Below are 15273 nucleotides of genomic sequence, written 5' to 3' on the forward strand. Positions count from 1 at the left end.
AAAATATGAAAATGTACGTGTTTGTTTTCCATAAAATTTACAAATGAACATTCCAGATGCCTCCAACATTTTAATTACAAAAACTAAACATGCTACAATAAGCCGATTATAATAATCATGTTGACAGTATGTAAAGTATGTGCATGAGTATGTAAAGTGCTTTCTAAATGAGATGTATGTTCACAAAAAATTTAAGCGAGCAGAACTCTTTGTGGACGTTTGGGAAACAAAAATGTATATATATAAAAAACAAAGCAGTTTCACACACATTATGGCTTGGCAACATTTTGACAACTTTTTTTTTTTACAGGAAATTGGACGTTTGAGCTAAAAACTGTCATTTGCTTTGAAAGAAACGACTGTTTGTGTTGTTGTTTTTGGGAGATGGATTTCACCTTCTGTTTTTCAAAGTAGTATTCCTGTTTTTAATTTTTTTATATATATAATAGAAGCATTTTTGGTCTTTCTTCTTTTTTTTGCAGAATGACTAAAATGAATGTCTTCCAAATTTCCCTTCAGCATTTTAAGACTTGTTTCTTCAAGTCAAATGTTTTGGAAATCAAAACAAAAAAATCAACTTTCAGGTCGATTTCAATGGCTCATATCTAAATATCAAAAAAATAATAATAATGAAAAAGTTAAACGACACCCGTGTCCATTTGTCTTGCCTCAATTGCCACATTTTGAGGATAAATACAGCTTTGTCTTCAAAAAGCGGTTGGCAATGCCACGTTTATAAAGCGCATTCATTTAGTTTATCTTATATTTAGGTTTCTTTTTTTGTCTTTCTTTACTCCTGCGAGTTTGATTTCCCTTTTTTTGTTTTTCATATATCAGTGCCTGCTTTTATTTTGGTCTAATCCCCCCAAATGTGGCCTTTTGTGAGCGACTAGGTGACGAGCGGGTGGTGCGGCACCCCCGTCGGACGTCCCAGCAGGGAGAGGGCCACACTCGCCGTGGAGCTGAGCAGCAGGAATCCCAGCGGGGCGGCCATTTCCATCAGGTGAAAGATGACCACGCTGAAGTTGCTGAGCGCGCACGACAGCAGGAAGGCCACCAGGGCCACGCACGGGTACAACGCCAGCTTGAGCGGCACCAGGAAGCGCTCCGGTCCGGCCGGCCGGGGCGTGGTCGCCCAGACGGCCAGCTGGAAGAAACCCGCCCCGAAGACCAGCGCGCAGGCGACCCGCACGGCGCGCCGTTGGTCCAGCGGCGCGGCGCGGGGCAGCTCGTGGGTGAGTCGGAAGGCCAGCGGCAGGCCGCCCACGAAGGCCAGCGACAGGGCGTTGAGCAGGCTCGCCGCCCGGGTGACCCGACGTACGTGGCGGAAGAGCGAGTGGTGGGTGAACCACAGCAGGCCCACCGTGGCGAAGGAGCCCAGGTAAGCCGCGTACTCGGGGCCGTGGGAGCGCAGCGCCGCCGCCAGGCTGCCGTTGAAGCGCCGCTCCACCCACGCCGGGTCGGGGATGTCGTCTTCGCTGTCCGGCAAACGGATTAGGGCAAGGGTGTCAGACTCGGGTTGATTCGCGGGCCGCATCAACGTCAACTCGGTTTCATGTGGGCCGGACCATTTTAGATATAATATTTGGATATTTTTTTATAAATTGATTAAAATCCCTGAATATTCCATTTTTATAGATGTAAAACAATGTTTATTTTATCTTTTTTTTAAATATATTTTTAGATTTTACAAAATGATTTTTGAACTAAAAACACAGAAAAAATGATTTAAAAATTACAATTATTGATTTAAAAGGGGGAAAATCCAGAAATCAAGGGTGTCAGACGGGTGTATTTTTGGCAAATTTGATTTTTTGATGCTGCTTCTGATGTAAGGAGGGGCTTTTTCACTCTTATTCCCCACCCCTGACCTAAAAAAACCCCCACCAATATCTGTTATAAACGAATCCGTCAAAACACAGTCCTTCCACGGATTGAGATTTGGCGTCCATGAGCCAAACGCTAAAGGTTATCCTTATTTCATAGGCTGGTGAAATTCACGTTTTTGTGTTACATACGTAAAAAAAAAGACATCAAGTGTTCCTACGAAGATGAGCCGTTTGGGAAAGACCACTGACCAGATGTCCAGGATGAGGAGCGTGGCCACAATGGCGTAGACGCCGTCACTGAAAGCCTCCACGCGCTCTTTGGTCAGCGGCTGGTTCAGCAAGAAAGCCCCCGACGCGGCCACCTCGGGATCCTCGGCGGAACCTGCGAAAAACACAAGCGACCGTTCAAGAAAATCCTCAAGATCTCTCCCATCGGAAGCCGACGCCGACCTACCGATGAGCCGGTCCCGGCACCACAGGACGCCGCGGGAGACGTGCGGGAGGAAGACCACGGCGGCCAGCAGCACGTACGACTAGCGGACGGGGAAAAAGCTCACGCCACCGGAGCTTTTTACGCGAGGTGGCTCGGCGGGCCCCACCAGCTGGTAGCAGAAGAAGGAGCAAATGGCGGCCAGGAGACACGTCAACGGAACCCTGAGGAGCACCTTCAGGATGTCAACTTTGCACGTTTTGCAATGGCCGCCCTCTCGGATCCCATCCTCCAGCAGGAAAGGTCGCCCGAAGGCGTACAGGACCATCCCCGACTGGACAGACGTCGGCGCGCTGAGATAGTCGCCGGCTGAGGCTAATGCTAATGCTAACGGTGTACCTGAATGAGGCCGATGACCATCACGCAGCCGCAGAATAAAAGTATTCCCAGGACATGCGAGGGAAAGGTCGCCATCAGGGAAAACTGCCAGGGGAAAAAATATTTAAAAAAGACTTTGCCGCGATGTCGGGGGCGGGCCCACGGCTCACCGACCGTATACGGCAGCAGGGTGATCAGCATCATGCACGCCTGAAAGGAGGACACGTAGGGAGGACGTCAGGGACGCCATCGGGAACCGGGACGACGTACGCGACTTACGGACTTACGAGATTGAGCAAGGCCAGGGTGTCGTCGATCCGCACGATCGCCTGGAATAACCTGCCGACGAGAAAGCAGACGGATTTCTGCGTAAGTGGCATTTAAACCCTTTAATTAACGTCAAAATACTTTGTATAAAAAAGTCTAATACGTAGAAAAAGATGCTGTACTTATGGCTGATTCAAAATTTGGCTTTTAATATTTAATTTGGAACCAAAAGCACAGACTACGACTATTAAGAAACAGAAACAAAATGGCCAACTCGTCCCTCCCCCTCAGAGCCAAGCTGCGTTCAGGGACATTGCGGAAAACACAGCACTCAACACAAAGCATTCGTGCGAGACAATTTTTTTTTTTACAGTCGTCCTTATTTTAAGCTTTTCCGTTTTACAGGAAGTCGTTGTAAAGGAACGGTTTTACCCAAGTTGGAAAAGCGGAAGCCGCCATTTTCCCTCACCTGACGTGCGCCGCCCAAGCCATGGTGACGATGAGGAAGGTCATGAAGAAGACGGCCATCTTGGTGGCCAGCAGAAGCTGAAGGTTGCTATCTAGCCCCTGAAATGGTTGACAGCGTTAGCGCGTGAACGCCGGAGCGCCGTGACGTCGCTCCTTGCCTCGTCGTCCTCCATTTTGGTGTGGGCTACGGGTAGAATCTGCGTGGAAACAAACACGGTTGATCAGAGTATTGCCTGGAAACTCTGTTCAATCTTGTTTTGGAGTGAAATTGTAAGATTTTAGCGAATGGTCTTATGAGAAAAAGCTACATTTGGCTACATTGGAGCTAAACTAAGTCGAGACTGTTTAAATTGCTTATGCTAACTGAGGCTAAGAATGAGCAAAACCTAACTTCAAGGGAGTGTTAAGAATTACGGACATGAGGTAACAAATAAATACACTATTATTATAAATAAAGTTTTGTGTAATGAATGTAGAATATTTGCTAACCTGACTAGCATACATGTATTTACATATCTCTACAGATTCAAGCCTGCCCAACCACAAGCATACAGAAATAGGTAAAAGACATGTCATAAATCCTACATTAATTTTGCAAATCAATGTTCATGTTTTTGGAAAAATATTCTCTGTCTAAATGCATTCTTATTTTTTTTCTGTGTACTGCAGATTCCTCCCACATCACAAAAAACATGCATGCTAAGCTATCAGATGAAACTCCAGATTGCCTTTAGCAATGAGTGATTTGTTATTTATTTCTTAGTGCCCTGTGATTGGCTGGCCCCTGCCTGGTCCTTGAAGTCAGCTGGGATAGGCTCCAGCACCCCCTTGTGAGGATAAGGGATTCAGAAAACGAACGAATAAAATAGCCACACAACGAAGACAGACAATTTCCCGCCGTTTTGGTCCCCCCCCCCCCGCCCAATTTAAAAAAAACAACAACGTCATCCTACGTCATCACAACGCACCTGTGTTAATCATCTTACCATAACAGTGGCGATGATGGAAAGGAGCGCGTCGCTGTAGGCCAGCAGCCGGTGGGAGGACTGTGTGCCCCCGGGGTCCTCGTCCACTTGGTCCGGGGATGTCGGGGGTGCTTCGTTGGATACGGTAGCGTCCGCTAATTCTTCGCTCGCCGACCGCTCGTCGTCGTTTTCTTCGCGTTTGTCCATGTCGTAGGTCCGCCGCCCTGTTTGCAAACAAACTGGCGTGAGACAGCCGGGGGGTGCTTCAGCGGGGGCGGGGCAAACGAATGCGGAAGTGGAGGGACACAAAGCCGTTTCCGCCATTGATAGCGTGTAGTACGTTGTTTATGCTAGTCACCGTTAGGGAGATGAGTTGTAATGTCACCTTTAGGCCTCTAGAGAGAGCAAGCGATCTCGCCCAAAACTTTTATTTTGCTTTCTGTTAAACTAGCCTCGATATTAGCGTCGCCAATGGGTGAAATACACAAAAAAATTTCTATTGGCTCGTTTGTAGGTTTGTGTTTGAGATCATTTGGACGAAAGTCAAGAATTATAAGCAAATTATTAGGGTATGTTTGTCATATGAAACGGAAGAAGTGGTTATATTTTTGGGTCCTGAGGTCAAAGGTCACAGAGCCCACTTGCATTTCTGTTTCTGTTCAAGGTTGCTCAAGGATAAAGAAACGGATTGCTGTCAAACTTGAAAGATATTGAGGATTTGCCCTTCATCCATCATCATTATCATCATCATCACCACCATCACCATCATCATATTCCTCTTCAACACGATGGCAATGTTACGAGAGGTAAGGAAAACAAAGTCTCACCAAGTTTAGGATAGTTTGCCATAAAGTGACACTCAGTACATTTAGTTTGCGTGGTCTCTGGGTGGAATCGTGCGGGTTGACATTATGTAACCAACCGTTCGCGCGCACCATTGTAATCCATAAACGGCCCAAGCAAAGCTGCTAATCCATCCGGCATCTTTGCAATCTGCCCCATTCGTAACGTGTGTGTGTGTGTGTGTGTCAGTGGAATGAAGTGATGAGGGAAATGTGTGACCGGGTGGTGCAAAATCAAACAGGATTTCCAAGATTAACGTCAGACAAGCGTTTTATCCAAAATAAGCCATCCATCAAAATGACTGAAGAGTGATGAACTCGAGGAAATCAATCATCATATTTTCTCCTCACTTCCTGTGGAATCTCAGGGTCACTTTCTGTTCATTTGGGATCCTGTCACCTAAAACTTAAATCTCGTAACATGAGTACCGTATTTTCCGCACTATAAGGCGCAACTAAAAGACTCAAAAATGTGCCTTAGATATGGATCAATTGTATGAAATTCTGTTTAGCACAGCTCCATCTAGTTGAATTATAAGAATATTTTATAAAAATAATAAAACTTTTAAAGCAGAAAAAAGGGAATTTGCCATAAGTGAGGTCGTGATAATGGAAGGAAGACAAGTCATTTTTCTTGACACGCAAAATGCGAAAGAAAGGCTTGACACGCTCAAACAACTTATGTAAGAGAATCAAGCGCATTGTGTGCCAACAAGAAAGTACATGTTGTGTGTGTGTAGTGTGTGGGTGCTCACAAACACTCCAACACGAGGAAGGAATTAGCCAGCTGGGAATGTACACTTTGTGTTTGTCTGTTTTTTTTTGCGTGCGCGTGACAAGCAGTGTGAATGTAAACAAATTCTTTTTTTTTTTGGTTTTTTTTTAAATGAATTTGTTGATAAGCATCCTGCCAGTTTCCTATAAAATTATGTCTGGTGCTTTTAAAATAGCCTGAAATACCTATGACAGTCTTCCCTCGATTATTGCGACTTCACATATCACATTTTCACTTCTTTGCATTTTTTTCTGCTATTATTATTATTTTTAAAGTTCATAAATATGTTTTACATATGTTAAATAAAGGAAACTCTCTTAAAACAGCTTTTAAAAAATATCTATATTAATTTGCTAATTGAAAATATATGATTTTTAGGGTACCTATTTAACACAAAATATTTTTCCTTAATTATGCACATTTTTTGAATAATGATTTTGTCTTGGGGGGCCGGTGGAGTGAGTGGTTTGTGCGTCGGCCTCGCAGCTCTGGGGTCCTGGGTTCAAATTCAGGTCGGTCCAACTATGTGGAGTTTGCATGTTAATGTGGATCAGCTGGGATAGGCTCCAGCACCCTCCCCCGTGACCTTAAGGAGGATAAAGTGGTTCAGAAAATGAGATGAGATAATTTTGTCTAATTTAATAGAAAGTTCCCTTTGATGTATGATGTTTTTCCCCAACCAATCAAATTCGCGGTCCCGCCCCCCCCCGGAAAATGAATTTTCCGAAGTTCCGTGGGCCGGCCGCGTAAGCCGATTAACCTGAATAACCAACGCTTTGCTAATCTCATTAATGCGGGAATTAGCGTCTGAATATGGAGCATTATTCTTCGTATTGGCGGCTTATGTAAGCAAGCGCGCACTAGGCTAATACGTCTTCACAATGCTTTTTGACCCACATCTGGATTCCATTGCTTAAAGACTCTTGACATGTTGACCTGACCGTCTTGTCATGGAGCTGAAAAATGGTCAAATGGTCGGGCGGGTACGGCTCGCGAGCCCCATTTGGCTCGTTTCAGGATTGAAAAGTGAAATTGAAAATGTTTTTGGAATGTGGGAGCAAACCGGCGTACCTGGACAAAACCCACGTAACCCCGGGAAGAACATGCAAACTCCACACAGTCAGGACCAAGCTGGGATCGAACCCTCAACCCCAGAATGCTGAGGCCGACAGGCTAACCACTCAACCACCAAACTGCCCTCTATCATTTAAATGGTGTGTAAAAATATGATAGCGGAAAAGAAAAACATCGGAGCTTGAATGTCCACCAAGACCTAAAATGGACACTGCTCTGCCTCCATTTTTTTTTTCGGCGTTATGTAAAACCTTGGCGTTATGTAACCAACTGTGTGTGTGTGTGTGTGTATTTAGCTTGATGTTGACAAGCCGCGGTGCTGCTCGAAATATTTTCCCTGACACAGATTTGAACCCATTTGTCCGGCCACTGAGCGAAAACCACGGCTGTTTGTGTTCTTGTTTCCGAGGTGGTCTTGGAAGATCTTAAAGGGAGAAGCCCCCCCATAATTTCACAATTTGTTCAGCGTGCCATCATATTTCATTTTTTTGTAAAAAAAAACAACCCAAAAATGCAAATCAAACATAATCATTAAAGACTGTAGCTGTCAGAATAAAATGTGATAAAATGCGTAATGGCGACTTCAATATTAAACCAGTTTTAGTCGTGCGATGTGAGTGGCCAATTAGAGCCAAAATGGCGGACTTCCTTTGTTTAGTTTTTTGGGGACTACGGCTTCTTGAGCCTTTTTGTCTGCCCGATAAAATGGTTTGGGGAGCTGAGTTTGAGTCCGAAACTTTTCCAAAGTCCGAGATCCCCGTTCAGAACTCGGTGACCCCCCCCCCCCCCTCCCCCGCTGGGAAGGTCACCACGGCGACCTCTTTTTGACGAGTGAGGAATGTCCACCGTCCTCCAGGCCTTGTTTTTTCTGCTGGTAAATAGATCTTGACCACACATAGAGATAAGCAAAATCTTTTATTTTTTTAACTAGTCCTAGCCCCTCCCCCAAAGCCCCCCCACGACTGCCAATCAGCTGCCGCCAGCCAACGCTGATGTAAAGCTGATGCAAACCATGTGAAGAACTGGAGTGGCCAATTAAGGCAAGAATGTGAGCTTATGCAACAAAATAATCGGCTTCCTGTCAAATAATTCACTTTTGCTAAGTCATTGCACAAAAAGCAAGGGGTGCTGGAGCCTATCCCATCTAACTGTGAATCGGTGGCCAACCAAGTCCACTTCGCAGTTCGGGGTTCGATTCCCGCTGCGTTCCGGATGGTTTACGGCAAAAAAAACTTGACGTGGGAATGAGGAATAATCGTCTAGACGACTGATAATATTATTGAAAACATATTTTTTCTTCTCATGCGCCCCCACATTGATTGCACCCTGGGCGATTGCCTCTATTGTCCATAGCAAAAACAGGTATGGTCATCCCCAGTAATGTCATCAAACACTGTAATGATGGGATATTTTTTTAGCTTACGAGATAGTTGTTTTATTTTTATTTTTTTAGGGGACATTTAGAAAGAAAACTGATTGGAAGGGGGCATCCGGACTTGAACCGGAGACCTCTTGATCTGCAGTCAAATGCTCTACCGCTGAGCTATACCCCCACATGGATCCTCTAATGATTTTATTGTGTAATTCAACCAGCTGATTTCCACCACTTCCACTTAGCGTCAACTTGAAATCATTCCACGTTCAAATATTTCAGAAATACAAGGACATTCTTACATTGATTCATTCATTTTGTGAATGGCTTGACCTCTTATTGTAATCATTTATGGTTTTAATACTCTTTCACATTCAATTCATGCTTAAAAATCTGGGATTTGAAGTGCCTTTGGTGCCGCAACACAGTATAAATGTGGTCTTTTAACATGTATTTTAGCAGAAGCTATCTGCAAAAATTCCATGGAAGTCTGCTGCTTGTTTTCCGAGTCGGCGCTGGACATTTTATCCAAACAAAGCTGCAGAAAATTGGCGCGAGCATCAGAAACAGCAGCCAAAATCCACGGGTTATTCAACAGACCTCAGCCTGACTTCCTGACCTCATTTTCTCATGCTAGCAAATGACTCAGAAAGGACAAAAATGCGACAACTGGCTGTTTAATATCTCCAAAACTTCAGCCTAATCCGACACAATCTTAAATTTCAGGCCCCAAACTCACTCTTCGGTTGCTACTTTTATTCAATTATCTCAATATTTGACGACGAATGGTACAAATGGACACAAAACAACTGACCCTGACGTGATTTGAACACGCAACCTTCTGATCTGGAGTCAGACGCGCTACCGTTGCGCCACAGAGTCGATGTGGATTACCGGTTCTGGCAGGTCAACCAGTTTTTTTCACAAAGTTGCCAGTGTAAATACACTCACTGTCAGATAAAGGGACCACAGTGGGGATGATGTCACTGTCCCTTTAAACCTGGTCCTCTCAAAGCACCATTGGTGCCTTCTCCCCACTGCAGGAAAGAACCGGTCAGCCATTGCGGGTCACAGCGTCCATCATCCTGACGTTGGGATCCGGTTTCCCCAACAAACACACTAAGACCTCGACACATTCTTGGAATTTTTTTTTTCCAGGGTTCCCGTAGACCAGGGGTCGGGAACCTTTTTGAAAGAGAGAGCCATAAAACAATTCCTATTTTCAAATATTATTCCTTGAGAGCCATAATCACAATTTAAAAGTCAAAACATGAAAATGAGCGAATTTTTTTGGGCATTTTACAATTTTTAATGTACAAAAAGTCTCTTAATTATTTTGACAACATTTTTAAGCTGTTGCTAATCAATCAATGAGTTCAATGAGTATCAATGAGAATGAATGCAGAAGACTAATGAAAAAAAATCAATGCCACATTGCCAACATGACGTTCCTATTGGTGGGTTCGGGACTCTTTTCTCTCACCACCGGTTTCCATATTTTAGCTCAGAGCCATATGCACCCATCAAAAGAGCCACATGTGGCTCCCGAGCCATGGGTTCCCTCCCCCTGCTGTAGACCGTCAAGAAAACCGACGCCGAATGCATACCTGTCAACCTCTGCCGATAACTGCCCTTATAAATGATTATGATTCCCCTTACAAACCCCCAAAAAACCTTACAAACACCGTACGACTCGTACGGTGTTTGTAAGTTTTTTGGGGGGTTTGTAAGGGGAATCATAATCATTTATAAGGGCAGTTATCGGCAGAGGTTGACAGGTATGCGAATGGTTCGAACCGATCGAGGTCAAGCGTCCTTAGACTGTTGACTGACTTGAAATGAGTAGAGCCCCCATCCAAATATGCTTTACTCATGTAAATAGTGAATGAGGGTGTCTGCGGATTTGAACAGGAGACGTCCTGAGTGCAGACAATTTAAATGGGCCATCTTTTAAGGATGAAAGTGGGGTTTTTCCAATGTAAAGTTTCTCATGCGGATTGACAGGGAATATACGACCGGCACAAAAGCTGATGAACATGCAAATGTTGCGGCAGGAGATCAGACGTGCACGCACCTCCCGCGGTTTGTGGAAAGAGGCTCTTGCTGTGAGGGTGATCAAACTGTCAGTGGGGGTTGCAGTCAGGAAGGGCCCAACCCGAATGAAGGACATGTCATGGATGAGGTGTTAACACCTCAGATGAGGTTATTTCCTCTGTACCTTGGTTTTTTTAGGGGGGGGGGGTGTTTTTTTTGTTATTTCAACTGCACCTTTGTTTTTTGTTTTGTTTTATTCCTCTGCACCTTTCTTTGCTATTTGGTGATAATACACATTTGGAAGAAGACATTGGTTTCGCACTTTGGGACACAATGTTAATACACATTTTCTTGGGTCTGCATTTAAACTCTTTTTTTTCAGAGGTCTTTAATATTTGGGCCTTCTCATGTAAATATGGAAAATGTCCAAAAGGCCAGCTTCTAGGAAACTTTTTGCGTATACTAAAAATCTTAGCATGAAGAATTATAAAATACATAAATGTTCATGATTATTATCAGTCACAAATACGTATTATTAATTCAAGTTTTAAGGGGCCGTTAGAGTAATGAAAACATTAGACTCGAATAAATAGTTTTTAAATTGTTTGGTTGTGGATCCCGTCGCAAATGACTGACGTCACGCTCCTTCCACACCCGGAAGTGACGGCGTTATTGTTTACATTGCCGCAAGTTTGTCGTCCAAAAATGAATCTTCCCGTAATCAACTCCACCACTTCTGAATCCACCAGAAGACGTAAGAATCTCTTGTTAATTAAATTATTAATAACATTTTGTGTCGCTTCGTATGTATGTAATACTTAGTAACCTTACTAAGAGCAAACAGCATTGCCCGTTTCGATTTTGTCCCCACAACTTTAACATTAATCTATTACTGCTAGCTGCTAAAATTAGAGTGCTCGAATGCTAACATTGTCCTTACCGGCTTTTGAATTGGGCTAATTTCCAGTGAGAAATATAGGTATTGTTTGCTAAGCTAACTGGCTAGCAGCTTGTCAACAGCTTTCAATGGAAGCCCAACTTCTTTAAACTGATAGTTTTAAAGGACTTAAAAAGCACGAAAGATTCGTTCAAATGGCACTTTTGACACTTAATGTCACTTCAGTACCTTATACAGAGCGTATTTCACCACTTTTTGTATCACCTTATAGTAATTCTTATTGGTTCTGTATATTGTACACTATGAAATCTGCCCTTATATACAAGTTTCCTTAAGAGTGCTTTAAGAATGCAAAATAAGAAGTCAAACTTTTTGACGTGATGACAGTGTATTTAAACAGGGAATTCCTAGTTTATCCTGTTAGTTTAAATTAATTCCCATATTAATTACTATGCATTTTGGGCGAATTTTCAGTACTACTTTTGACCGCTTGTATTATTTTTTTTTAAAGGTAAACGTGAGGCTGAGCGCTCCGTCAACTGGACGGTGGAGGAAACTCAGGTTCTCCTCTGCGCTTGGAGCGACCGGTGTGTTCAGAAGAGTTTGTCGGAAAACCTGCGCAACCGTCACGTTTTTAAGCACCTGTCGGCGCGGATGAGCGACGTGGGCTTCTCTCGGAGTCCGCACCAATGTCGACTTCGCGTCAAAACCCTCAAGGCTAACTACACTCGAGCCAAAGTGCAAAAGAGCCTGGATGCGTCTCAGCCGTGCTCCTTCAAGTACTTTGAAGAGATGGACGCCGTGCTGGGGAGGCCGGCGGACGGTCCGCCGGCGGCTCCTCTGGTCCGAACCCTGGTGTTAAATTTCGCCGATGGCGCTTTGGGTCAGCTGAGCTCTTCTGACGAGCAGGGGAGCCAACCCCCTCGGCGGCCGGACTTCCACGTCAAGATGGAGAACGCGGAGGAGTCCGAGGTCCCCGAACCGTCGCAAGAGAGGCGCCGGGACGGTGACCCGACGTCGCCTGGACATCCCAAAACTGCCGGTACGTCCTCTGTGATTTTCAGAAAACTGAAAATTATTTTAAATTGGAAAGAAATAGGCTCGCGGTTGAGTCGTTGGTACTTAAACATTTGCGTTAGCTGCTAATGCTAACGTAGCACCTTCAAAATGCAATGTCTAGTGCAAGAGTGTCAGACTCGAGTTGGTTCGCGGGCCGCATTAACATCAACTCGATTTTATGTGGGCCGAACCATTTTAGATATAATATTTAGATTTTTTTAATAAACAGATTAAAAACTGGATTAAAAGCCCTGAATATTCCGTTTTTATAAATAAAACAATGTTTATTTTAGCTTTTTTTAATATATTTTTTAGATTTTACAAAATGATTTTTGAACTAAAAACACAGAAAAAAATGATTAAAAATATACAATTATTGATCTAAAATGGGGAAAATCCAGAAATTTAATATACATCTATACTCTTCATTTTAATTTGATCCTAAAACAGAAAGTTGGCGCTCATGATTTACTTTCCTGGGCGCACAAAATGATGCAGCGGGCCAGATTTGGCCCCCGGGCCGCCACTTTGACACCTGTGGTCTAGTGTTTTGCAAATCTTTTCGAAATACTTAAAAATTGAAAGCTTCATTTTTTTTTACATGAAATTATGGAAAACTGGTGGATTTACCTTAATGTTTAAAAGAAAAAAATCCCCCAAAAATTTAGCTCAATCCATGCTAGAAAATATTACGTGAAAAATGATAGTATTTCCTGGTTTTAAATTCTCTGTTTAAATGATAGCAGCTGTTACAAGGCTTTCTTGTTCTTGACCAAAATGAATGTGAAATGATGTCACACGTTTGGTGTGTGTGATTTAGAGAGCGCATCATCACTATAAATGCTAATTGCCTGTCCAAAATCAATTTGACTGGATTATGAATACGGAGATGATTAGGGTTAAAGCCAAGAAGCTCGCAAACACCGGTACGTTCTTACCATGAAACCTTGTTTCCCTTTTGGTACGTAGACGCCACGTGTTGTTGAGTGGTTTTCCAACCACCCGTAGTGCATTAAAAAAGTACCCGGAGAAAACCCATGCAAACTCCCAACGAGTCCGGACCTGGAATTGAACCCTCGATCTCAGGATAGAATTGAATTGAGTTCAATGTTTTTATTCTCATACAAGTATAATAAGATTTGAAGCTTCACTGTGAAGTGCACAAAAACAAATGAATATTCAATCAATAATAATTTTAAATAAAATATATAAAACATTTTTTTGTATTAACCAGTTCTATTCTATTTCATTGTGCGTTAGCATTCAGCTAACGTTTTTCGTATGCTAAGTGTAATTTGTATTTTTCTTAATGCACCTGATGTGTAATTTTCTTAGCTTTGTTTCGTTGTAAAAGTGACCTTCCAGTTTACATTATACAAGTATAATGATATTCAAAGCTTAATCACCAACTGTACAAATTCAACAACAAACAAATTGACGAATTAATAATCAATAAATAATCATCGGAAAATGGGCCGGACTTGGCGTTATTGGAACGAGAGCATTCCATTCCAAATTTTGGATATTGGAACGAGAGCATTCCATTCCAAATTTTGGGTATTGGAACAAGAGCATTTCATTCCAAATTCCAAATTTTGGGTATTGGAACGAGAGCATTCCATTCCAAATTTTGGGTATTGGAACGAGAGCATTCCATTCCAAATTCCAAATTTTGGGCATTGGAACGAGAGCATTCCATTCCAAAATTCGGCCGTTGGTAAAAGCTAAAAACTGAGCGATAACTCAACAACCCATGCTAGCGTCTACTTTGTTAGCTGTGTTCGTTGTCTTAAAAAAAGAATAGAGCAAAGGAATGGCTAAATAAATAGAGAAATATTTAAAACGAGCTGTATTTTGAACTTGAGTCCCTCTAACCTCAGCGTCCCTGGCCTGTATCACGACAGCACCGTCTTTGGAAAAGCCCGGCTCTCCCCCCCAGCCCGCCGTGGCGCACGAGGACGTGGCCCCGGCCAGGAGCCTGGGCGACAACGCCGCGCACCGCCTGGAGCCGGCGGTCCAGCACCTGGCGCAGTGCTACCAGCAGCTCCTGACGGAAACGCGGGTACTCCTGGCCCAGCTGGAGCGCCAGCGGCAGGAGCAGGCCTCCTGGCACCAGGAACTCCTGGGCCAGTGGGTCCAGAGACAACGGGAGGCGGCCGAGAGGGAGGAACGGCGCGAGAAGGCCCACATGGAGCACCAGATCCAGGTGCTGGAGCTCCTCACCTGCCTGGTCCGGGAGCAGTCGTCGTGCAAGTGCGGCGCCGGCATGACCACCACCGCGCGGGCAGCGGAGGTCTCCACGGAACTCCATCACATATTCACCAAAGGAGAAAATTGACACTTTCCTACTTAGTCACTGATTCATTTCTTTTTATTATTTTTTTTAAACCTCAATGGTTTTGTTGTCGTCACCTGAAGCGCTAAATGGAGTTAAAAGCCACGTTCTCCAGTTCGAGGTGGCCACCAAAGAGCAAGTTGACGAAAGTTGGGAAACCCAGCGTTGGAGTGAATTGAGGAGCTTCTTCTTTAAAATGCAACGCCAGCAGGGGCGGTCCTGGCTCGTTTTTGCCCCTCCCCCTTATACCAGATCCCCAATTTACAAACGCCAATATATTATGTTATGTTCAACGAATACACACTTGAACGCAAATCTAGTCTTGTTTCATATGGCATCATTTTAGCAAAAAATAACCCTAATTGACCAAATAGAAGAGCACCAATGTTCCAACTTTTTAAATTCTATGTTAAAATTAATAACAAATTAAAACAATGAACACGATCTGAGTTCAGTGCTCAAACTGGAGCAATGTTTTAGAGCCTTTTGCTTTTATTTTGACACTTTAAAATCATGTTAGTGAAAAATTGGCAGCCAAATTCTGGCA

The 15273-nt window shown here is 43.6% G+C and overlaps 2 protein-coding genes and 2 non-coding genes across 6 annotated transcripts; 1 reads left to right on the forward strand and 3 right to left on the reverse strand.

Moving 5' to 3' along the window:
• Nucleotides 1–57: 57 nt before the first annotated feature.
• tmem175 (transmembrane protein 175) lies at nucleotides 58–4646 on the reverse strand. Its single transcript, XM_077601100.1, has 10 exons — nucleotides 4359–4646; nucleotides 3531–3569; nucleotides 3374–3471; nucleotides 2925–2976; nucleotides 2812–2847; nucleotides 2659–2742; nucleotides 2429–2593; nucleotides 2284–2362; nucleotides 2079–2211; nucleotides 58–1478 (listed from the first exon to the last, which is right to left on the reverse strand). Exons 1-10 carry the CDS (start codon nucleotides 4542–4544, stop codon nucleotides 890–892), a joined length of 1461 nt encoding a protein of 486 aa, XP_077457226.1. The 5' UTR covers nucleotides 4545–4646; the 3' UTR covers nucleotides 58–889.
• On the forward strand, nucleotides 4341–15212 carry LOC144074599 (uncharacterized). Of its 3 annotated transcripts, XM_077601106.1 has the most exons (4): nucleotides 4341–4482; nucleotides 5002–5143; nucleotides 11844–12374; nucleotides 14272–15212. In XM_077601106.1, exons 3-4 carry the CDS (start codon nucleotides 11987–11989, stop codon nucleotides 14727–14729), a joined length of 846 nt encoding a protein of 281 aa, XP_077457232.1. In that variant the 5' UTR covers nucleotides 4341–4482; nucleotides 5002–5143; nucleotides 11844–11986; the 3' UTR covers nucleotides 14730–15212. The 3 variants fall into 3 exon arrangements, with proteins under 3 accessions (XP_077457232.1, XP_077457230.1, XP_077457231.1); XM_077601104.1 differs by lacking the exons at nucleotides 4341–4482; nucleotides 5002–5143 and adding an exon at nucleotides 11043–11188; XM_077601105.1 differs by lacking the exons at nucleotides 4341–4482; nucleotides 5002–5143 and adding an exon at nucleotides 11043–11188 and having other exon boundaries at nucleotides 14296–15212.
• Nucleotides 8510–8581, reverse strand: trnac-gca (transfer RNA cysteine (anticodon GCA)). Its single transcript has one exon. It is a non-coding gene; the product is annotated as a tRNA-Cys (tRNA).
• Nucleotides 9211–9282, reverse strand: trnaw-cca (transfer RNA tryptophan (anticodon CCA)). Its single transcript has one exon. It is a non-coding gene; the product is annotated as a tRNA-Trp (tRNA).
• Nucleotides 15213–15273: the final 61 nt, after the last annotated feature.

The sequence above is a fragment of the Stigmatopora argus genome, chromosome 5, assembly GCF_051989625.1.
Source record: "Stigmatopora argus isolate UIUO_Sarg chromosome 5, RoL_Sarg_1.0, whole genome shotgun sequence".
Lineage (NCBI taxonomy): Eukaryota > Metazoa > Chordata > Actinopteri > Syngnathiformes > Syngnathidae > Stigmatopora > Stigmatopora argus.